Source organism: Convolutriloba macropyga, chromosome 11 (assembly GCF_964194025.1).
Source record: "Convolutriloba macropyga chromosome 11, txConMacr16.3, whole genome shotgun sequence".
Classification (NCBI taxonomy): domain Eukaryota; kingdom Metazoa; phylum Xenacoelomorpha; order Acoela; family Convolutidae; genus Convolutriloba; species Convolutriloba macropyga.
In genome coordinates this window covers 16,698,265-16,724,523 of record NC_134478.1, presented here as the reverse complement: position 1 = coordinate 16,724,523, position 26,259 = coordinate 16,698,265, and the positions used below count along the sequence as shown (strand labels likewise).

General features: G+C 36.2%; 1 protein-coding gene across 1 annotated transcript in view; it reads right to left on the bottom strand.

The window, feature by feature from the left end:
* Positions 1-6,729: 6,729 nt before the first annotated feature.
* Positions 6,730-26,259, bottom strand: part of LOC142349055 (uncharacterized) — a 30,302-nt gene continuing 10,772 nt past the window's right edge. Inside the window, exons 4-5 of the mRNA XM_075400468.1 lie at positions 7,250-7,380; positions 6,730-6,834 (exon numbers count right to left, since the gene is read on the bottom strand). Of these exons, the coding sequence (XP_075256583.1) occupies positions 6,730-6,834; positions 7,250-7,380 (236 nt within the window). The remainder of the gene's footprint in view (positions 6,835-7,249; positions 7,381-26,259) is intronic.

Genomic DNA, 26,259 nt, shown 5'->3' with positions numbered 1-26,259 from the left:
AAGCTGCGAAAGCCGTCCTTGAGAACTTCTACATGGACGATTACTTGGACTCAGTGGAATCCCCCGAGAGGGCCCTCATTAGGTCGAAGGAATTGGTACATCTTCTCCATCTAGGTGGGTTCAAGCTTACGAAGTTTGTAAGCAATGTACCAGATCTGGCTGACCGAATTGATGGGTCTACTCAATCCACTGAACCGAAGGTCATCGTTTCATCGAAGGAGGAATCAATGCACGTGCTTGGGCTTAAGTGGGATCACAACAACGATACTCTGGTTGTGAGCAGGGGTACTAACAGCACCATCACGAAAAGTTTAACACAGCGCTTGGTCCTAAGTCTTGTGTCAAAGGTCTATGACCCAATTGGTCTTGTCGCACCGTTTACTGTTGGTGCTCGGTTAATCTTGAAAGACATTTGGCGTGTCAATGGACAAAGCTGGGATGACGAGTTACCTAAAGACACAGTTGACAGATTCCTTGCCTGGTGTGTTGAACTGCCGCGGTTAGCTGAGATTACTATACCGAGAAGTTTCTTTTCAGGACCATTCCAACATCTTGAACTCCACATGTTTGGTGATAGCTCGCAAGACGTATTCAGTGCAGTAGGATTTCTTAGGGCTCAAGTAACTTGCTCCTCCGGGGAGATTATAACAGAGCTGGCGTTTGTCTTGGGCAAGGCCCGTGTTGCACCTATGAAGGTAATGACAGTTCCTAAGTTGGAATTACAAGCCGCTCTCCTCGCTGCCCGTTTAAAAAGGGAAATCTGTCGAGCATTAACGGTTACTGTGGACAAAGTCTTTATGTGGACAGATAGTACCATCGTCTTGCAGTGGATAAACTCAACGAACAAACACCCCATCTTCATTGCAAATCGTGTTAGTGAAATCCTGGAGAACACCAGCGTTGACCAATGGAACCACGTCGCCACTTGTTATAATCCGGCAGATGCTGGCACGCGTGGCATGTCCGCTGAAGTTTTGCAATCAAGTAGCTGGGTGAGGGGTCCTGACTTCTTGAGAACTAAGCAATTCCCTTTTGTACCAAATACTGACGTCGTTGACAACATCAAGCTCGGCGTTGTAACTAAGGAACAAGATGATGACTCCATCTCATCTCTAGCCGCATCCGTAACCAAGCCCCCTAAGGAACAAAGCATCAATCTAATTCCGTTTGATAAGTTCAGTTCTTATCAAAAATTACTTCGTGTCACCGCATATGTGCTCCGTCTTTTACCATCTCATGAAAGTTACCGTACCGTAGACGGCAGCATAGCCGATCCTGTTGAGCTTGACGAAGCCGAGCGTCATCTCCAGTACTTGGTTCAGGAAGAGTCCTTTAGTACTGAAAGAAAGGATCTTCTTGACAACAAATCTGTCAAGAAGAGCAGTCGCATTGCTCAGTTTACTCCGTTTATTGGGCCTCATGGTCTCATCCGTTCTTCTGGTCGACTCCGACGGCTAGTGGAAATTGACTTCGACACTAAGCATCCTATCGTGCTAGATGCGCGTCATACTTTTGTTAAACTGTTTCTGCGGCATACTCATTTGAAGAACCATCATCAGGGCATTGATTACTTAAGGTCAAAGGTACAGGAACGTTATGCCATCCTAAAACTACGTTCCACACTGCGTTCCATCAAATCAAACTGCGTCTTGTGTAGAAAGTTCCGTGCAGCAACCATTCAACCTATCATGGCAGACCTCCCAAAGGAGAGGCTCGCATACCAGTCTCCTCCCTTTACCAACACCGGGGCTGATTACTTCGGCCCATTATACGTCACAGTTCGTCGGACTACCGAGAAGAGGTGGGGATTTCTCTTCACTTGTCTCACTACTCGTGCTGTCCATGTTGAAGTTGTCCCGTCCATGGACACTAGTTCTTGTGTAATGGGAGTGGAGCGGTTCGTCTCCCGTCGGGGTACTCCTGCTATGATTTGGTCGGATAATGGTACGAACTTCATTGGAGCGGAGAAAGAGCTCCGTGAATGTGTGGAAAAATGGAATACGCTTAACATTGCCACCGAACTTGCACATAAGGGCATTAAGTGGAGGTTCAATCCACCCAGTGCGCCACACCAAGGTGGCATCTGGGAGAGGTTAGTTCGGAGTTTTAAAAGAGTACTGTACACTATCCTCGGTACGCGTCGCCTCACAGATGAGGTGTTGAACACTACTTTTTGTCTGGTCGAATACGCACTAAACTCACGTCCCTTAACGCCCGTAAGCGCCGACCCGTCCGACCTATGCGCTAAAACACCTAATCATTTTCTACTCTGTAACCAAGCAACCAGAATTCCGTCTATCGTTGGCGTCGACGAGTTCGATCATCGTAAGCGATACGCCCGTGCACAGTCATACGCCAATGCAATTTGGGCACGTTGGCTCAAGGAGTATGTACCTGCGTTGAACCGTAGATCTAAGTGGCAGACGCCTGCCGAGCAGCACCTCAAGGTCGGTGATTTAGTTTGGATCGTTGAAGAAAGCAACCCTAGGGGTTACTATCCAACCGCTCGGATTGAGGAACTTCGGTACGGTTCCGACAGCGTCGCCCGCTCCGCCGTCTTACGCACGTCATCCGGATCGCTCCTCCGCCCACTCGTTAAGCTTGTACCGATCCTCCCAACATTTTCCTCCGGGCCGTAGGATGTTACCGCGTAAATGAACAATGCGCTATTTAAATAAAGCAGCGAGAAAACTATGACGTAATCTCTTAACCATGTAAGCCTTATAAAAAGATTAAATGCACACAAAATACGTTCTATTTGGCATAGAAAGCTCGGAAAAAGTTCGTTAAACATAATTTTCGTTGAGCCTACTAATATACTGAATCGATTGCGCTCTTTTTAGGCTTAATATTTTTATGTTTCGAAAACGCATCGGTGACCAATCTGAGTCGAAAATCGACTCAGACAAAATACCTGCTAAAAAAGATCGAGCTAGATTTGCCGGGCCATTGAGAGAGGCCGTTGGCCTTTATGCGTTGTTGAATACAGTTGCCTTCTTGCAAAAAACGTTGCTATCTTCGATTATAGAGATGAATTGAACTTACTACGATTGTCTGAATTTATCAGCTATACTCATATGAACAGAAAAAAATTAAATGACATGCAAGTGAAACACGTTTTGACCTGCTGTCCTTTAGTGAAGTTTAATGAAGCTATTTTTGAAAAACACTGCCATTTTTGCCACGCCAAGTTTTCTAGGAAAATGCAAGGAATAATCTCAATGATAAAATAAAAAAAGAAACCATAAACAACTTAGCAGACATAGCGCGAGATCTAGACCAGCTGGAGCGCGACAACTTACAGGAGGCTGGCATTGAAGAAAGTTTATTTTCCGCCGGAGCAGAGGAAGAGGAAGGTGGTCCGAATGGTAGCCACCATTATGATGACAGTGGATACTTCTCAGTCCAAGTGATAGAGAAAGCATTGCAGCTGTGGAGTATTAGACTGGAGCTTGCTGGCAGTGCAGCTGCTCCTATGGTGCTTGAGAATCCTTGTGTGACCTACAAACAGCCTACTTACACTACACCCAGTGGGACCTACTCTTACAGTACAAACAACTTGGACTGACTGCAGTTTCAAATTGATCTGGAAACGAGACTTAGCTGACATCCGAAAAAAAAACGAGGACCCCCAACGTACTCAGGTTTACCCCAATGCCGGTCGAAGTGGGACACCAGGAAACAGTTTGAACCTGGATGTTACAGATTTCAGCGCTATCGGAGAACCCGAGGAGGAAAAATGCAGGTTAACCGAGGGACCATAATAGCAAAAAAACTGTAAGACTCGACAAAAAAAACTTGGTTTTGATGCATTAAATTGATTATTTATCCGGCAAATCTAGTAACCCCCCTCAATTTTTATTTGGTTTCATTTCCTATAATCTGGTATTTTTGTCATTACCCCTGGTCACCGATAACCCATCCCATACACATTTTTTTTTCGAAAAACAATAATTTTGACAAATTTTTTGTCAAAATCCAGAAATAATCAAATTGCGGTGTTTTTTATAGTTCTTGACATAGAAGCGTAGCAAAAAACTTAAAAATCTTGGAAAAATTTGACCAAATTTGAAAAAAAAAATCCTTTGACCCTATCATTCTAAAGGAAAATTATTAAATGCGGATGTAACAATTGCATAAAGTTGTCGATTTAAAAGAAAAAAAAAGACAATTTGGTCAAGTTTTTCAAGTTTTTTTTCTCAACTAAGCGCTTATTCTTGGTAACTCGTGAAAATCGTGTATTTAACATCAAGGCCCGGAGTTTGAGCAAGGCTCAAATAATTTATGCTGTAAAAACACTATATGGTTTTCATATTAGCTGCTAGTTCACTTCATCACGCCATAAAAACTGCGCCTCAAGTAACACAAAATCGTTACAAACGTAACGTTTACGCATTACCGGGTTTAAGTTTCAACCCTAACGCTTTGAAAGTCCGAAAAACAGCGCAGTTCCAGTTGAGTCATTTCTTTCATGATAAGAACCGCCTAGTTATATGGCATGATGTAGTGAACAATTCGCTTTCACGTCATCGAAGCAACAACAATAAGCCTTTAACACCTTCACAGCTCATTGCAGTGCTTGAAAACTATCAGGAGCGCATAGAAGCTATAGTGTATTGCCCCAGAGAGGGAACTCCTGATATTTCTGATCAGCTCAAGCGTAGTACTCTAGTTACCATACACTTAGTGAAAGACATTGTGTCTAGACGTAAACAGAAAGATCTTAGTTTACTCAAAGAGTACAGAGCATTACACCAAAGGCCTGCGCTTGAGCTGAAAACACTGACCATAGTCTTAACTCATAAGAACAACCTCCGGTCCTTGATAACACGGTCCCGACCGAAAAAACTTTCCAAGCGCCGTCGAAAAACGCTCCGCAACCGCCATGCGTACGAGGAGGCGGAACTTACTCAAGCCTTTAATAACCTAAATGTCTCTTAGTCTTGCGTTGTTGTGCGGGTTAGTTTGTGGTTGATTCCTTCCAATAGCGCTTTACTAAACGTTTCGCTCTCCCCATTTGAGTTATTCACTACCGTCCGTTTTCCGCAGGTTACCTGGTTTCATTTTCCGTTTCCGTCCTCTTTGTTTCCGTGTCTTCTTTTTTCTCTCTATTCCCCGTTTATTTGTTGTATGATGTAGTATGTTGAGTTTTGCTGTAGTAGAATTTCTTTCTGCTAGTATGCTGGTTTGTTGTTTAGTCTCGTTCCTTGCTAGGGTGTGACTTAAGTTCATTCTAGAGTTACGGCTGGTTTGTTTTCGTGACTTTCACCACATTTGTTTGCTAGCAATTTGTTGTAGCTTTATTAATTTTTGTAGTATGCACTTTTGTTGTCTGGGTATGGTGGTTTGCTAGGGTGTGACTTAAGTTTGTTCTGGAGTTACGGCTAGTAAATTTCCTGACCCTTTCGACTTTTGGTTATACTACATCGTTGCCGTAAATTGTTTCATGTTTTGATGCCGTTGAGAAAACCCCATAATGTTTGTGCTAGTTTACCTGGCAGTAGCTCCTCTCCTTCTTTCTAGGGTGTGACTTAAGTTTTTTCTGGAGTTACGGCTAGCTTGCTTGGTTGAGTTTGTTGCTGTGGTCTGCTAGCATCGATCTTCCCGCCTCCTCGCTTGTGGTTTCCGCCCCGCCTGTGCCGTTTTCCCGTTTCGTCGCGCGCCATCCGCCCGACGTTTCCGCCCCGCCCGTGCCGTTTTCCCGTTTCGTCGCGCGCCATTCGCCCGACGCTCCAGTTTGTCCGTCCGGTTTCCCGTTGCGTCGTGCGCTACTTGTTCGGCGTCTCTTCCCGTCCGTCCCGTCTCCCGTTCTCCCCCCTTTTCGCGCTTCCTGCGCACCGTTCTCTTTTTCTTTCGCCGGGTACTATTGTACTCGACGAACTTCTTCGCTCTTTGGCGGTTTACTAGGCAAACCGTCACACTAGGGTTCGGTATAACCCATTTGTGTTGTTGCATATGTGTGTGTGTGTACTTTATACTAGTACCAAATTAAACTTGTGGTTCCTGTTTTTCTTAAGATCATGACAACATTGCAGGACAAATTCAACAAACTTTATAGCGCAAGATCAAAATTAGAGGCTGAACTTAATAACATCTATGGGGAAATTAACAATGCTGTTGATAAGCAAGACAGGAAAGTTAAGATCGAACGTCTGATTGTGAAGTGCAAAGATGCTTTTACTAGAGTAGTTGATAAAAATGAAGAGCTCTTTGATCTGGCACAAAAGACTGAAGATCCAGACGCTGCCTGTAAGAATCTTGAGAAATGGTTAGAGACTGTAACAAAGAAAACTGATGAGTTCATTGCTGCTGCTCGAGGGTATATCAATTCGGTCCAAGACAAAGAGACAGCAGAGATGTATACCTCTCACCACTCAAGATCAGGTTCGCATATGACTTCCTCAAAAAGATCAAGTCAGCGTCAACGAGAATTAGAATTATCAAGACTAAAAGATATTTTGTGACAAAATTCGACTCATTATGACTCTTCTTTGCCGATAAATAATCATCTACTACAAATTTGAGTGTTTATACTTACCAAAAACCATTTTCAGTAATCATTTGATCTCAGACATTAATGATGAGTAATTTTTACTTACTAAAGAAAGACATTCTAAATTCAAGTGTTTTCCACCTGTTTATAGCAGATTTATCATTCACTTCCCATTTATGGAAGCAAAAACCGAGGCAAACAAGCGTGAAGAAATGGGCGCTAACATAATTCGCCCCTTATCGCCCAGATTCCTGCTCGGAGGCAGAGTGCCATAACATGAGATTTAAAACCGAATGTTTCTGATTGGTTGATCTTAAACTCCTTGCTTCAGAGCCAATTTTCTATGAAAACATGCACAAAATAGCGCAACGTAGGTCTATCCGTGATCGTCCTACCTCTCTCGGTCAAATGTCGATTAGAGTGCAACCCGACCGCACATAATAGATAGTTAAGCAACGGCAACTTTTTTAGCCATTTCTTACATTTGTTGTACATTAATTTCAACCAATCAGATTACTTGGCCAACCAAACTTAAGCATTCTGCTCTGATTCTCAGTATCTCTCATTCGACTCTGCATCCGTTCGGCTCTAATTCCTAGCTCCTTCGTGGGCATGTAGCTTTTACGCCTCGAGGTGCTCGCGCTAGCATTTTTTGTATAATAACGTGCTAAAGCTACAAAATAGTGCTATGCCGTGGTAATTAAAAAAACACTGTTGGCCGTAGCAGATTAGGTTTAAGAAAATAACAAAATTAACCTTAAGGTATACAAGATCAAGTTTTCTGGGGAATTGGAGGTCGAATATTTTTGAGGCGTATTCCATAGGAGAGAAGCCCCTGGATCTACCATGCTCCTGATATGCATCCACTTGCAATGAACAACAGCCATCTGAAATTAAAAATCAATGTTTTAGACTGTTTTCTACTCGTCAACAAAACTTTCTTTTCATATAACACTGCGTTAAAAGATTAATACGGGATTTTTGTACGAATTTTTTTTAATATAACATAAAAAGAGGTGAAAAGATCTAATACATTTGCATGCACCAATATAAAGCTCAAAAAATCAAATTCAGATTTCCGTAATCTGCTAGAACTTTATCATAATTACAGTAAATAATATGTGCGTACTTTAACTATGCGCACATAACTGACAACAAACTCTTGGCAAAAACTAGTTTTTTGGCTGTGAAATAAGACTAAATATAGAACTGTTACCATCTCCACTTACCGTTTTTTGTTCTCAATTTGTTAAAAACAAGTGAAATTCATGGTTCATTTTGTCTTCCCTAATACTGTGTGAAAATTTGATTATAAGAAGGAACACTTGCAGAAGCATCTGAGAAATTGAACATTTTTATAAGTTGTTTATGGTTTCTTTTTTTATTTTATCATTGAGATTATTCCTTGCATTTTCCTAGAAAACTTGGCGTGGCAAAAATGGCAGTGTTTTTCAAAAATAGCTTCATTAAACTTCACTAAAGGACAGCAGGTCAAAACGTGTTTCACTTGCATGTCATTTAATTTTTTTCTGTTCATATGAGTATAGCTGATAAATTCAGACAATCGTAGTAAGTTCAATTCATCTCTATAATCGAAGATAGCAACGTTTTTTGCAAGAAGGCAACTGTATTCAACAACGCATAAAGGCCAACGGCCTCTCTCAATGGCCCGGCAAATCTAGCTCGATCTTTTTTAGCAGGTATTTTGTCTGAGTCGATTTTCGACTCAGATTGGTCACCGATGCGTTTTCGAAACATAAAAATATTAAGCCTAAAAAGAGCGCAATCGATTCAGTATATTAGTAGGCTCAACGAAAATTATGTTTAACGAACTTTTTCCGAGCTTTCTATGCCAAATAGAACGTATTTTGTGTGCATTTAATCTTTTTATAAGGCTTACATGGTTAAGAGATTACGTCATAGTTTTCTCGCTGCTTTATTTAAATAGCGCATTGTTCATTTACGCGGTAACAATGAGTGCTCAGTATTCCAGTTTCCACTATCTTTTGCTATCAATATCATTTTTTTTACTCAATCAATTTAAATTTGATGCGCTTTGAATGCAATAACCATACTTCATCGTAGTAAGACAATTAACAAATAAATTGTATTTCCATTTTATATGTTTTTCTACTCCATTTTTGGTTTTCGCAATTGAAAAATTCAATTAACTATATCTAAAGATAATCATATATTTTGTAATTATAACGGTACACAATTGCGCGCAAACTTTGTTATTCCTTATTCGCCAGCAAAATTCCTATTTTTCAATTTTTGTTCTTATGATTCGATGAATTGAAAAATTATATGCAGTCATTCAATACATATCACCCTTGTCTTTTATTTTATGTTGACTAGAGGTTTGCTCGAGGTTCTCAGCTGTTCTAGTAGATGATAGTTGTACAATTGGTCAGTTTTTTGTGCAATTAACTCTTCAAATTTGTTCAAGAGTCCGCCCGACTCTACACTAACTTGCTGAACATCAGCATTAAACTAGTTCCCACTGGTTTTACAAAAAATTCAAATTTTGAGGAAAATTTACTGCAATTTAAAAAAATGCTTTTCAAAATCAACTTTTACATCAATGTTCCCCTTAAACTAGTGGTTTCAACTGCATATGAGAGTCAGATAAAAATACATTGGGCGCTAACCAGATAACCTAGTGCAAGCTTGATGATCTCTATTCAAGTTTACGGTTAAAAAAATATTGTCACAAGATCATAATATATCTACACCTTTTTTCTCTGATGTTTAACACAAGTGCAAACTTAGCCATTGGTGAACAAACCAGAAAACGTATCACATAATAAGACAATTTTTCATAAAATGAACAGTCTGAAATGTGGGGAATAGTAAGAAAAAGGGCAGCTGAAAACAGGCTTCTGTAGGCCTAATGCTGTTCCGCTGCGATTACGCAGGAACCAAAATTATTATTATTATTAATTTCATTTTGAATATGCAAATTGAATGGAGTTCATCAGTTTTACATTGGGATTTTATTTAAGTGAACTTTGCCTTTTATCTGATTTTTAGAGGTTGGCGAGACCACAAGTGTAGGGAATCAAAGGTGTAATGAATACTAGCATATTGTGATCTTGTGACAACATTCTTTTTAATGTGAAATCTGGATGGAGTTCACCAACAGTAGTAATAGAGTGAGTGATAGTCCCCGGGGGGGGGGGGGTGGGGACCCCATGTCTTAAGATAGGGTATAGCGGTATTTTCGGAGTAGGGTCCCCCTCCATGTATTAAGATAGGGAATAGAATCTCCATGTATTAAGATAGGGTATAGGCGCGTACATGTATTAAGATTAGGAATAGAATCTGCATGTATTAAGATTAGGGATAGAATCTCCATGTATTAAAATTAGGAATAGAATCTGCATGTATTAAGATTAGGAATAGAATCTGCATGTATTAAGATTAGGAATAGAATACCATGTATTAAGATTGTGTATAGCCGCCATGTATTAAGATTACTCATAGCGGCCAACATGTATTAAGATTAGTTATAGCGGTCGACATGTATTAAGATTAGTTATAGCGGTCGACATGTATTAAGATTAGTTATAGCGGTCGACATGTATTAAGATTAGTTATAGCGGTCGACATGTATTAAGATTAGTTATAGCGGTTGACATGTTTTAAGATTATTTATATCCGCTGACATATATTAAGATTAGGGGTATTTTTTGAAAAATTGTTGAGATTTTTTTACATTTTTACGCCGTTTTTTCAATAATTTCTAAATATTCTCTTCTGATTGGTTAAAAATGACAGCTTTTTTTAAAAAAAATGAATTGAAAAAGTTATAAATGACAGACATAGTATAAATTATGCACATCAAAATACAAAATCACTGAAACCTTTACATTAAATTGGTATAAAGTTTAAAGCATAATTGTAAAAATTCACAAAGACAAAATAATAAAAATATCACATATTAGAGAATAATAAAAGTTATTATAAAAGCTCTACAATTTGAGGGGTTCGGTATGGATACCGTCAGCTAGAACTACTCGCTTGGGATAGAAATAGGATAACCCTTTCTTTGTCTGTTCATATGTAGCAACACAATGATTTATTGTTCTGAAACCTCTATTTGTCGAAGTAAGGTTGATAATTTCGTCCATCACTCGTCGATATTTTTCCATATGTCCATCTCCAGTCTCCTCCAGAGTTCTTTTGTTCAAACCTTTGCTACTGAATTTGTACTTGTCCGACTTAGCATCGTAGCAACACGAGGTTTTACTGCAGAGACAAATCATTTCGGGGCATCTGAATTCTTCCTTGAAAAGACCTGGTTCCCGTTTATCATGCTTCTTATGTTTAGAACAACATGTTCTAGGGAAAAAGTTGTGTGAAGCATCTGCTCTGAAGGAATCATCACAGTCCTTTTCTCGCAAAGTCTCCCATTCTTCCTTTTTAGCAGGTCGAGTACAATCATACAAGTTCTCGTGCGCTAGCGCTAAATAAAGAGAATCTGTATCCATCTCTAACTCTTCGAATTTATCCACATCGCAAAATCTGTCGAAGAAATTATAGTAGAGCTCCAACATACGTAATTTTGCGTACTGAAGTATGAAGAATCCAACTATTATAGGTTCTCGATGCTCAATTTTCGATTTTGCAAGCTCAACTTCGTAAATTTCTTTTGACACATTGTTCAGACGCTTAAACATTTTCCCATTGATTTCTTTGCGCGTCTTCTCATCATTCAAGTACTTGGTCTCTGTGTGTCTACTTCTGTCCATAAATTGATACCCATAAGAGCTGTTACCCAACAATTTCATTGTCTCAGCCACAACGCTAGAGTCAGGATTTTCATCACCCACTCTTCTAGCTTCTACCACTGACTGAACAAAATTGTTGAAGCATTTTTCGGGTGTGTATTGTACAAATCTATAAATCTTTGTACATTTCAGACCAAGACTGAGATAAAAGTTGAGTAAAGGTGTAATGATTGTCCCATTTTCCAACTTGAAGCTCGAAATCAACATTCGTTGAGGTTGTTTGAGTAGGTTGTATTATATATTAGGTATTATATATTATAATAGATTAGGTTGTATTTATATTCTCCAATATCAGCTCGACTGACATTAAAGTTCTTAAAAATAGGAGGAAAATTAGAGAACTTGTACTTTAATCCGTCTGGAACTTCGAGATCGCACTGTACATATCCAAACATTTTCCCATCTCTTATTTTCGCTAAAAGAGACGCTTGCTTCATAGGTAGTTTTAAGGGAAAGTTCTTCCTCACGTGATTTCTAACATTTTCCTCTTCTTTAACACGTTCCCACCATTTACACTCCCAGACTTCAACAATATTGTATCCTTTGTTTCTCAAATAATCTCTTCTCAGTTCATCGTGTTCTCTTTTTCTGATTCCTCTCTGCATTTCCTCCTCCGAGAGGCTTGCTCGAGCTTCTTGACATGGGCAAAAATGGAAATAACAACCCATAGCTTCGAATACTGTGTCACAATGAGCACAAAAACCGTCCACGCTAAAACAGTCAATCTTTTTCTGTTTCCCGGTCGTATAATAGCTTTCAATTATGCATTCCGGGCGTTGTGATTGGAGATAAGACATGACCATGTTCTCAAATGTTCGAAATTTATTGGTTCGAGCTTTGAATTTTTGAGAATTTGTGTCAAGTTCCCACCGTGTGTAAATTCCTGTTGGCATTTCTTGACACATTGAAAAGGGATAGAGTTGACTAGCATCAATACCCACGATAGATTTACAAATATTTTCTGAATTCCTGATAAAGGTTTGATCAACTACTGCCTTTCTTGTGAACACAATAGAAGGTCCACCAGTCATGTCCTCCCGTATTTTATCATGTAAATCCTTTCAACAAATGGGAAAAATTTGTGGTTTGTTGACTGGTGAAGACAAATGTTTGCTAAATTGGGAAGTGTACATCCGAGTTTTAACATGTCGATTCCTTTGTTGTGATAAAATTCCATCATTTTTTGCATTGCTTCTAGTGTTGGAACAACATCCTTGTTGTTGTACCACTTGACAAAATCTCTAAATGTAGACATTTGCTCTTCCTCCCAAATCACTTTCAAGTAATTGTAGTTGTCGACTCCACATGGGGGAACTTCTTTCCGCCTCAATTTTTTCAGAGCTTCTTGTTGAGATAGCCCACTGTTCAGCAATTTAGTAAAGTCAGTGAATTCTTTCTCCAAAGGGTTGTGATTCTTCAGCTTACTGAAGAAACATTCATAGGGGGGTAGAAAAGGTGCGTCAAGTTTATTTGGAGAATCGAACCATTCATATGGGAAGAAACCTTTAGTCTCACTTGTCTTGTAACCTTTGAGGAATGAATCAAGAGATTTAGCTCCTCCAAGGAAATTCAGAATGTCAAGGAACTGCACTTCACCGAACTTCAAGGAAACAAAATGATTTGCCTTTTTGATAACTGTAGGTTGAATATCCCGTTCATGAATGAGATAAGGTAGAAGGTAGGATTTGATCAGATTTAAATCGTACTTTCCACTGTTGAATCCAAATACGGGTAATGTGTTGATATAACGCTCAAAGTGTTGTTGCAAGTCCAAAAGTTGATTTTTCTGCATTTGTAGGAACTGAGTAGACATATCAGCTTCCTCCTTCTCCTCAATACACTCATCTTCGAAATCAAATGCAGGATTTGTGCGACCTTTCCTTTCGTTCAATTTTTCAAAGATGGCTTTAACTCGGCTATTGATTATCTCTTGAATTGATACAAATTTTGTTTGCATTTCGGTTTTACTCTTGTTAGCTAACTCCTCAAGAGCTTCGACAAAAGAAACAATCAGGTTCTTAGGGTCTTTGTCGCATAGAAACACAGGTTCTTCAATCAAGTTGGAGGAAATGGAGACAGATATTGGCTCATGTTTTCCAATCCAGGTAGTTGTATTTGTATCTTTTAACTCTTCAGTGGGAACGCAGATAGATTCAAAGTCAAAAATAGCCAAGTTTTTGAACAATTTTTGATCATCGTTGTAGGAAATTCCAATTGCATCGAGTTTATCAAACAAAGTTCCTCGCAGAGCATACGCACTCTTTGGATAAATATGCTGTACTCTGTCTTTGCAGGATTTTACATGACGGTTGAAATTACTTACGTATTTTATAAATGTATCGCAACTGGGGCAACGAAATCGTTTAAAGAATGTGTTAATATCATCCACGTAGCATATATGGTTGTTGTATCGCAGTAAATTAATGTTCTTTTCGTACATTTCAACACTTCTTCTTGCAAGTTCTCCAACGAATTCTCCTTCTTCTATATCAATATCATATATAAAGATTTTATGTTTTATCGCATTTTCAACAAACACGAGATGATCGATTGATACTCCCCTGAAGTTGATTGCATCATGTCCGGATTCATGAAGAAAAGCACTAAACAAATTTGCTGCATTCGTTTCCAACTCAGATGATCCGTACAAGTGAACAGCTATAGCTCTGAACAGGCAAAGATAATCTTTGTAGGTCTCGCCGTAACCATTCGATACAAGACAATTCACATCTGTTCGTCTAAGTAACTGTTCAGGAAGAACAGCATTGATACATCCCATTGGAATGTTTTTTAGGAGAGAGCAAAATATTGTTACGTTAGTAGTCAAAGCAAATCGCCACTTTGTATTTTCCCTCTCCTGTGCACACGTCTCCACTAGATCCATTTTCTCTACTCTGTCTTGAAGAGAGACCAAGTCACCTTTTGAACTGAGCAAATGATATTTTTCAAAGAAAGTGTTGTTCTCATGCGCATAAAAGTATCGATACTCATCTGTGTCCACATTGCGCAGGATAAAACCAAGAGCCAGATTCACTTTGGCAGCACAATTTAATTTTTCGAAAACTTCTTTTAATTTCTCGTTGATCTCATTGGGATCGAGCTTGGACAACTTGAAGTTAAACACTCGATGTCTCCCATTCTCCATTTCCGTATCATCAAAAAAGTGCTGGCAAGCACTAAGTTCCTGCTGCAATTGCTCGTTGTTCTGGTCTAGCTCCTCTGATTCTAGGACTTCTTTGAGCTTTTCACACGATTTGGTCCCAACTTTTGTCGAAGTTCCATGCTTTCTCCTCTTGTGTTGTTGAAGAGAATGAAAACCTGGGAACTCTTCCAAGCACACAGTACACACAGTACTAAGCTTAACATCTTTTGGGGCCTGATGCTTGGCAAGGTGATAATTCAAGTCTTCCTTCTTCTTTGTAAAAAAGTTGGGACATTTGGGGCATGATAAAGTCCCACTATCACAAGACTGTTTGTGTCTGGCCATATGCTTTTTCACCACCATTTTTTCGCACTTTGTGCATTTCACTGGGAGATTTCTATCGAGAGCAGGCATTGTTATGTTAGTTCAAAATGAATTGAGTAAAATTCACGTAAATTGCGGAGCAACTCAATCTGAAAAAACAAAAAGTATAATGATTAAAATCTTGAGGTACTCGATATGTAACTTTGAGGTACTCGATGATGACTCATCCCTTCCATATATGGAAATGACGTCATTTCTATTTTTAGATTCAGGCGTCATGTCAGAACATTCTAGAAGATTGATATGATTCTAATTGCGACAGTTCTGTATATAATTAACTAGCTTTCAGTTTAAATGTACAAATTCATTCCGTGGCAAAAAATTCGAACTAAACATCTTTTTCTCATTTTCTTCTCACTCTTATTTGTTAAACTTTACTTGAATTTTTCCATACAGATTATTTCCCCAAAGAATTTACAACAAGAAAACTATTCTTTAAAAATTCACGATTGTAACAGTATTTTGTATAGATTTAGTCCAAAATTTTGTATCTCAAATATTGATAAAATTTACTGTCTGAGATCAAATTTAGTTTTACTGAAAATAGAAACTAGTGAATGAATGTGCTTCCAACACAACAAGAGAGAGATCAAGAAAAAGTTTCCATCTACTATTGAAGAACAAGTTTACGTTGTACAACTTAATGTTGTTGTAATAGAACATCCCGCCCAATCAGACTTCAGCTTTAGAAATCTAATTCTCAAGATAAACGATTTCATTTTATGCATTGCTTTTTCTATTTTAATTTTCTTTTATATTAACAGAGTTTTACTTGATACCGTATTCATTTGTGAAAAATATTGATCAAAAATCACTTACAACTTTTGGAAAAAATTTGCAAAAGAAAGGAAGGAATTGCTGATGCTTACAGAGTAGACGAAATTGATGTTGACTCTTATTTCTTTTACATTTTTTTGGACGTTTTTACTCAAAACAACAGAATTATCCGATTTAGTAAAGGATTTGAATATGCAACCTTTTCTATAAAAAATTCGAGTATGATGACTACATAACAAAACAATCTTTCGATTTATCGTCAGAACTACACATCAACAATTATGAAATGCTTTTCATATTGAATTCTGTCCCAGAGATAATGAAACAGTACAGAAATTTGTCTCAATCTAATTATATCCCAATTCCTGAACCAGTAACAATTACTTCATCTCTGCAGAGTGCGCTGTTCTTTCATTATTACAAGGACTACAATGCAGAGGGGGTAAGACTACGATTTGGAATACGACTCCCCAACATTTATATACAAAAATTTAGTTCCAAATTTGGAACATTTTCCGAGATCGATTTGAGATTTAACGAGATGGAGAGAATTTATCAAAGCTTGACTTTTTTGATCAATTACGTCAACTCATTTCCTCTAACTTATCCATCTTTGGCTGTTAACTAGGATAACACGTGCAAAAAGTACCTTTTTTGGTCACTATTCAGTTTTGAGCTTACGTGTTTCGGATAGTAATGTTAGATTTTCTATGAGATGATTCCTTCTTTGGTAACTTTACAACTGAGGCATTTCCTTTTCTGGAAAATAACGTCACTTTTTCTGCTAAACTTTACCCTTTTTGGAAACTTTGTTCTCGTTGGTTGGAGTTTAGTATAAATAGAGCTGAAAAATTCACCTGGCATCACTTGCTTTCTATTCTCTAAAAAAACATCACCTCTGTCTCAACTACATTAATCTCTCATCTAATCTCACCTCATTGAGAAATGGAATTTACAGTGCAGAACAACAGCCTTCTCTACTCAGTTTCTTTCACAGAGGAGACTGCTCGGATCAGCATCAGAGACCTATCGAATGGGTTCTACGAGTCAATTCTAAACCTGCCTATCACAGTGTGGCACATTATTGAGCACCAGCGACAACAGTTTGACACATATCATCAGGGGCAGGTTCCAATCACGGAGAATCAGCTTGGAACTCACGCAATGGGCCACGAAGTTGCTGTGATCAGTGGGCATCACTACCCTCACGTTAACGGAACAGATTTTCCCGACAACTACGTTGCTGGAAGCATTCAGTACACATTTCCGTGGGAGGAAGGACAGATTCCCAACAACTGGTTCAATACAGCCGAGACAAGTCAATTATCCAGTCCAGAGCAGCAAAGCAGCCTTCTCCAGATAGTGAGCAATGCTGGCAGCAGTCAACAAAGCGAACTGAGTGTTGATACTAGCACCACGTGGTCCTTTAACGATCTGGAAAACTTCGATCCAGCTCAGTATTATGGTTCGACTGATATGTCAACTACACCGTCAATGACAACCCCCTCCATAGAGGACGGAACAGCTCACAACCCCATTGTGCTGACTGATGAGGTTCCGGTAACCCCCATCAGTGTTCGACCTACAGAGCCTCCAGCAATCGTTGAAAAAGTCCGTCCATTTGGCAATGAGATTCAAAACTTGCCAGATCACGTTGTGAGAACTCTTTTTGAATGAACCTGATATTGTAAATTTTATACTTGAATTACTTGTGGTGTATTTATACTTTTGTTTGAATTCTTTTTTTTTAAGTTGAACTTTTTCTTTACTACAAACACTATGCAAGCTATGTTGAAAAAAACACAGCAATTTTTTTTGTCAAAATTTTAAGAACAATTTGATAAAAATTCTGTTTCTTAACAAAAACGGTCCTTTAAAAGTTGATTTTTAAGAAAAAAACTGAAATACTTTTTCAATTTTTAATATAAATCTTTGTTTTAAAAGTTGATATTTATTGAAACAAAACAAGTTCGAAAGTTGTCATTTTAAAATGTAAAGAAAATTTCTTTTATTTGCGCAAAATCATACCGTAAAATGAAGAAAAATGAAAATTTTTTTGCGTTTTTAAATGACAGTTTTTGAAAATTTTTTTGACATTCAAGAAAACTTTTTCAATTCAAAACTCGATATTTAACAGAAATTTTTGAAAAAAATTTCGATTTTTAAGAGAAAAGGTTGAAAAATTTTTCGATATTTAATAAAAAAAAAGTTGTTTGAATTTTTGATTTGTAAGAAAAGTTTTTTAAAAATTGATTTTTAACAATAAGTTAATTTAAATTATAAAGGTAAATACAAATCACAAGCAAGAAATTATATACTTTATTTTCTAATTTCAAGATACAAAAGAGGATTATCAATTATGCCATGTCCATCTAACAAACAATCAACAATCTTTATAAGTTCACTCTCATACTTTGAATTTCTAAGGGAATGCACCCTATCTAGAAAAGATGATCCAAGGGTTTGAGTACTCGCATTTCTTTGCTCAGCGCGTAGAAGGTGACGCTTGAACTTCTTTCTGCTCAATCGTTTTTTGGAGATACTGGGCACTTTTTCCACGTACTTATTCTCCAAGTTGTGTTCTACCGCTCTGATTAACTGAGTAAAGACCACTAGACCACTCCTGACTCTTCTATAATGGAACCAAAGAACTGATATTTATAGAGTGTGTACAAGCAATCAACTCTTTGATAAACATAAGACAAATTTTCCATTTTCTCTAGTATCTCTTTCACTGAGGATGAAATGAGAATAATGTGGTAGCGACAAGTCCTTAATGGACAAAAGTTGTCATTATGAGTAGCAACGGAGTATTTTTTAGTGAGTAGATAAGGCTTATACTCCTTAACTGATACAGAAATGAATATTGTCTTGTCATTAAAATCTCTGTAAAGTTGAGGTAAAACCTGACACATTATTGCTGCCATTTCTATATCGGGATAACACTATAGAACCTATATATGGAAACAAAAATTACGGTAACGTAATTTCTATTTTTAGAGGTAACAATTTCTGTTTCCATAAAAATCCATTTTCGAAATGATACAGTTCAAGAAACAGAAGGCTAAAAAAATTCGTTGTTATACTTGTTCAAAATATTTCAAGCACTATTTTTCTTTAATGCAACACAGACGAGCTAAACACCAGGATCCGTTTGAAATTCTGGTTAAAAAATTTGCGAACCTCAACATTTCCGAATAGATTACCCTATAAGGAAATAACGTCATTTAGAATACCTTTTATGGGTATACATGACGTCATTACCATAAAAGGAAATTTTAAGTTATTGAGAGGAATTGCGTACATATACATCATTTACTTTCTCTTTCACTCTAAGCACAAGTTGTTGGAGATTTACTATGTCCCAGATTTCAAGAAACGGACAACTTTATACTGAACCAACCTTCCAAGTCTTTAGAAAAGACAATTCTGGGACTTTTGAAAAGTACCAGCAACTGCGAATTGGAGATTATGAGTTTAAGAAATTCTGCTTCCTCAAGGAGGATCTTCTCAATGGAGAACTGGAGATGAGAGAAAACCAACCCCAATTCGACAAAAACATAGGTACGGAACACGTGCTGGAACAGTGTCACAAAGTGAGAGAGATTAGCATTGGACGAAATCGCAGACTCTATGTTACTTTCCTCCAATACATCAAGGACAACCCAGCTTCAACTTATGTACAATTTCGACTTTTTTGTTGAAAGGAGAACAACGAGTTCAAACAAGTGACTTATGTCAGCTACACTCTGGATGAATTCAAGGAGTTGATACAAAATCTGAAGGACTTTTCTAATATTCAAGAATGTACATTTCAATAAATGTGTGATTTTATAATGTATTTGTCTTTTTAATTCATACTATTTGAATCATTTTTCTTTTTTTTCAAACTGAAAATGAGTTGGAATATTGGTTCCTCCAGAAATATTTTTCTGAGTCTAAGAAATAAATCTAAAGTATTCCACGTTAGACTTCACTACGAACTAAAAAAGTCTTCTTATAAAGTTCTTTAAGCTCTAAATTTTCCCAAAATTGATAAACTTGACAGTGAGTCCAATTTTTCAGAACTAAAGTGGGTTATTCATAACGGATTACGACGCACTACTTTAATATATCAATCTGATAAACACGAAATTTCCATTTCACAACATCGTTGGAACGGAGTTCAAAGAAATGACGTCATTTTCATATATGGAAGGGATGAGTCATCGTCGAGTAGCTCAAAGTTACATATCAGCTTTTAATCATTATATTTTGTTTTTTCAGATTGAGTTGCTCCGCAATTTACGTGAATTTTACTCAATTCATCTTGAAGAATAATTTGTTCCGCGTTGTTTTTTACTCTTTACTCAATTTAACTTGAAATGATTTACTGGTTTTGTTAAATCTCACATTGAAAAGCTAAAAGTTCAAATTTTGATTGCTGAATATAACATGATTAACAATAAAACTCTTGATTAGTGAGACTTTATCTTTTCTCGTATATTCTCAAATCTTTACGAAGAAGAGTAAAGATTCATCTTTCTTAGCATTAGACAACAAAGAACAATACGCATTAAGCTATGGGTTTGGAAAATTTTTCCAAATCCATCCCTGTTCAGCAACTTCCAAGGAAGGATAATGGATCAGTGGAAGAAAGTGATAACGAACAGAGGGAACAACTTACGAAATTTCATGAGTCTGAGAATTTCGAGCGGAACTATCTTTTGATATTGGAGACGTTGGCTTTTAAACTATATGGATCACAAGAACTGGATAAAAACACAGATGAGGTGATTAGTGCTTTCCTCTGTTGACGATCCTTGCAATCTTTCTAGACGATGAGTCGTCGCTGATTATGGTACCCTTTTTTGACATGTCATAAACAAACTGAGTTTCTCAATGCATTAAAACAAAATATTTTCTGTTGACTTTGTGATGCATTCTAAATTTAGCAATATTTTGTTTTCAATAGTTGTACTTGACTTTTATTGATATCTAATTATTATATGTTTTTCAATAACAATTATCTTATACTACGAAATTTAGGTGTTAATTGCTTTGAGCACTGCTAGTGAGTAAGAAAATGAGTTTCATATAGCCGATTGGTTGCATTTGTAAAGTAAAATTATTGTTATTTTTTATTCCTAAATTATCTTGTTAACTGATTTTGTAAATTTTCTGCTCTGAGTTTTTTGCCACCTAATATTGAAAACAAGTGACTTTAAGAATTTTTAGTGTAAATTAATGTTAAACAATAGCTTCAGTAACACTATTGGCAGCAATCAATGAGAGAAAAATTACATCAGAAAAAATGTTAGGATTCTGCTAAAAATAATTTTAATGATTCGAAATCCTCCTTTGTAGGAATATTTTTTTTCCTGATTTATTTTAACAGTATGACATAAGTACGTACATTTCATTTCAAGGATTTGGTTGTTAGGCTAGCCTGAACAAAAAAAGCAAATTTTCAACAATTTTACTCGTTTTTAGCTGGAAAACAGTGTCAATTGGAAGATTGTTCTTTTTGATAGGTAAAATCGTTCTACTTAGAAAAATCTTTTGTAAAATGACATTAGGTTTTTGTTCCTGCTTTGGTAATCAATCGATAAAAATTTAGTTATCCCCAAAATTTTTCATCTCTATAACAGATTAAACACGGTAGCAAACAAACAAAAAATTATCAATATCATTGCTCTGTATCCAAAATACTACCAGACCTTGTTATTTAGCATGAAAAAATTTAGCAATGTTCTTCTAATTTTGTGTTGACAGTCTAATCTTAAGAAAAAATTGTTGAATTTGGTAGGCAAGCTCCTATTGCTTTTTTGACTTTCCAGAGATATTTTGGAAAACAGATTATAATTTTTACAGATATTATGCGACGAACAGACAAATTTTATGTCATATGCAACGTTTATTGTATGAGTTTTGTACTTCTTCTGTTAAATTTTGCAGCTCATCTGTATCACGTAGACGAATGGTTGAACTAGGCGCGCAAAGTCCTTTGCTTTCATTGCCTGTCTTGAGAAATTCTCGTGGAGAGTCACATTTCTTCACAAAATTTGTTTCCAATCAACGCATTTTGTACTAGTTGACAAGAAATTGTGTGCACTAGTCTTTCAGCTGTCTTTTTTCTGATCACCTTTAATTTGTAACAGAATTGGTTAAAATTGATGGGTGAAAAAAAATTTTCATATTGCATTCGTTTTTGTAAAGAATTAAAAATTTTCAAGTTTGTTTCAATTTAGTAGAGATTATGCTATTTGATATCAATTTTGCGTGATTTTGACCCTTGTCAATCTATATTGGTTGGAAAAATCTGCATCACATAACAAATTGTTCACTCTGACGAAATTTATATTGCGTTAGTCGACTTATAAGTTGTTGATCAGCATTCTGTGGTTTTAATATAGTATTTTGCTCATATTTTAATCTCGCTATATCTGAACTGGTTTAATTCATTTGTTTTATGAAAGTCAGTATTTTCAACCAATCAGAATCAAGTACTTAACTTATTCTAGAACATATGGTAAAGAGCACTCTATGACAAAAATACATTAAATTGCTCAAAATATCCTTTTTCTAAATATTTAGCATAGATTCTAACCAGTTAATCGACTAAGCACGTTTTAAAACAAGCATTTTATTGAGTGCGGGTAGTAGTTCTCATGTTTCGACGTAAATTGAGTGCAAGAAACAGAATAAAAAGAACATGCTGACTAATAAAGTCGATATTATTTTTTTAACAATTGTGACTATTACTCAGTTAGCTACGCAAGTTGTTCTTTTTATCGACTTTATTAACCCACTCGGGTAATTGTGACTCAGTTTCCTGATACTTTTTCAATGTTAGTCTTAGATTGAGGATGTATTTTTATGTGTTTAGTTTATTTTGTGTCTGTGATTTTTTAAATTCTAGTTCATTTGCTTTTCTATTATTTGACGTTTTTCCAAGTTTTCAGCGATAACGAGTTCACTAGTACTGTGACAATGTCAGATTAGCAAGAGGTAGTTTCGATCTACCGACCTCTGGTTTATGAGCCCAGCACGCTACCACTGCGCCATCTTGCTGTTTAATGTCGACTATACGTCATCGTAAAACATCTAGGTTAAATTGTGAATTTTTGACTTCAGTTTTCAGTAAAACTTTCGTAAAGTTTGATTTTATTTAGCAGATTTTATGCTGTTTGACATCATTTTTGCGTAATTTTGAGCTTTTTATCGTATTTTAATGCTAAAAACTGCACCACATAGCAAACTGCTCACTCTGACGAAAGTTGTATAGTACTAGTCAACTTTTAAATTGTTGACCACTTTTATTTGTTTTCATATTGTTTTTTCGCAAAATGTGTAATCTTTTTCTGTTTATGCCCTGTTTCAACTCATTTGATTTTTTAAACTGGTAGTTTCAACCAATCGGAAGAGAGTATTTAGAAATTATTGAAAAAAAAAACAGCGTAAAATTGTACAAAAATCTCAAAAAATCTCAAAAAATACCCCTGATCTTATACCTAATCTAAATACATGTCAGCGGCTATGAATAATCTTAATACATTGCGACGCCTATAACTAATCCTAATACATGGCGGATATAACTTATCTTAGCACATGGTGGCTATACATAATCTTAATACATGTCGGCGCCTATACCTAATCTTAATACATGTCGATCGCTATAACTAATCTTAATACATGTCGGCGGCTATAACTAATCTTAATACATGTCGGCGGCTATACCTAATCTTAATACAGGGCGGCTGCTATAGCCAATCTTAATACATGGGGCCGGGTATACCTAATCTTAATACATGGCGGCTATACACAATCTTAATACATGTAGCCTATACCTAATCTTAATACATGTAGCCTATACCTAATCTTAATACATGTAGCCTATACCTAATCTTAATACATGTAGCCTATACCTAATCTTAATACATGTAGCCTATACCTAATCTTAATACATGTAGCCTATACCTAATCTTAATACATGTAGCCTATACCTAATCTTAATACATGTAGCCTATACCTAATCTTAATACATGTAGCCTATACCTAATCTTAATACATGTAGCCTATACCTAATCTTAATACATGTAGCCTATACCTAATCTTAATACATATAGCCTATACCTAATCTTAATACATGTAGCCTATACCTAATCTTAATACATGTAGCCTATACCTAATCTTAATACATGTAGCCTATACCTAATCTTAATACATGTAGCCTATACCTAATCTTAATACCTGTAGCCTATACCTAATCTTAATACATGTAGCCTATACCTAATCTTAATACATGTAGCCTATACCTAATCTTAATACATGTAGCCTATACCTAATCTTAATACATGTAGCCTATACCTAATCTTAATACATGTAGCCTATACCTAATCTTAATACATGTAGCCTATACCTAATCTTAATACATGTAGCCTATACCTAATCTTAATACATGTAGCCTATACCTAATCTTAATACATGTAGCCTATACCTAATCTTAATACATGTAGCCTATACCTAATCTTAATACATGTAGCCTATACCTAATCTTAATACATGTAGCCTATACCTAATCTTAATACATGTAGCCTATACCTAATCTTAATACATGTAGCCTATACCTAATCTTAATACATGTAGCCTATACCTAATCTTAATACATGTAGCCTATACCTAATCTTAATACTTGTAGCCTATACCTAATCTTAATACAAGTAGCCTATACCTAATCTTAATACATGTAGCCTATACCTAATCTTAATACATGTAGCCTATACCTAATCTTAATACCTGTAGCCTATACCTAATCTTAATACACGTAGCCTATACCTAATCTTAATACCTGTAGCCTATACCTAATCTTAATACATGTAACCTATACCTAATCTTAATACATGTAGCCTATACCTAATCTTAATACATGTAGCCTATACCTAATCTCAATACATGTAGCCTATACCTAATCTTAATACATGTAGCCTATACCTAATCTTAATACATGTAGCCTATACCTAATCTTAATACATGTAGCCTATACCTAATCTTAATACATGTAGCCTATACCTAATCTTAATACATGTAGCCTATACCTAATCTTAATACATGTAGCCTATACCTAATCTTAATACATGTAGCCTATACCTAATCTTAATACATGTAGCCTATACCTAATCTTAATACATGTAGCCTATACCTAATCTTAATACATGTAGCCTATACCTAATCTTAATACATGTAGCCTATACCTAATCTTAATACATGTAGCCTATACCTAATCTTAATACATGTAGCCTATACCTAATCTTAATACATGTAGCCTATACCTAATCTTAATACATGTAGCCTATACCTAATCTTAATACATGTAGCCTATACCTAATCTTAATACATGTAGCCTATACCTAATCTTAATACATGTAGCCTATACCTAATCTTAATACATGTAGCCTATACCTAATCTTAATACATGTAGCCTATACCTAATCTTAATACATGTAGCCTATACCTAATTTTAATACATGTAGCCTATACCTAATCTTAATACATGTAGCTTATACCTAATCTTAATACATGTAGCCTATACCTAATCTTAATACATGTAGCCTATACCTAATCTTAATACATGTAGCCTATACCTAATCTTAATACATGTAGCCTATACCTAATCTTAATACATGTAGCCTATACCTAATCTTAATACATGTAGCCTATACCTAATCTTAATACATGTAGCCTATACCTAATCTTAATACATGTAGCCTATACCTAATCTTAATACATGTAGCCTATACCTAATCTTAATACATGTAGCCTATACCTAATCTTAATACATGTAGCCTATACCTAATCTTAATACATGTAGCCTATACCTAATCTTAATACATGTAGCCTATACCTAATCTTAATACATGTAGCCTATACCTAATCTTAATACATGTAGCCTATACCTAATCTTAATACATGTAGCCTATACCTAATCTTAATACATGTAGCCTATACCTAATCTTAATACATGTAGCCTATACCTAATCTTAATACATGTAGCCTATACCTAATCTTAATACATGTAGCCTATACCTAATCTTAATACATGTAGCCTAAACCTAATCTTAATACATGTAGCCTATACCTAATCTTAATACATGTAGCCTATACCTAATCTTAATACATGTAGCCTATACCTAATCTTAATACATGTAGCCTATACCTAATCTTAATACATGTAGCCTATACCTAATCTTAATACATGTAGCCTATACCTAATCTTAATACCTGTAGCCTATACCTATTCTTAATACACGTAGCCTATACCTAATCTTAATACCTGTAGCCTATACCTAATCTTAATACATGTAACCTATACCTAATCTTAATACATGTAGCCTATACCTAATCTTAATACATGTAGCCTATACCTAATCTCAATACATGTAGCCTATACCTAATCTTAATACATGTAGCCTATACCTAATCTTAATACATGTAGCCTATACCTAATCTTAATACATGTAGCCTATACCTAATCTTAATACATGTAGCCTATACCTAATCTTAATACATGTAGCCTATACCTAATCTTAATACATGTAGCCTATACCTAATCTTAATACATGTAGCCTATACCTAATCTTAATACATGTAGCCTATACCTAATCTTAATACATGTAGCCTATACCTAATCT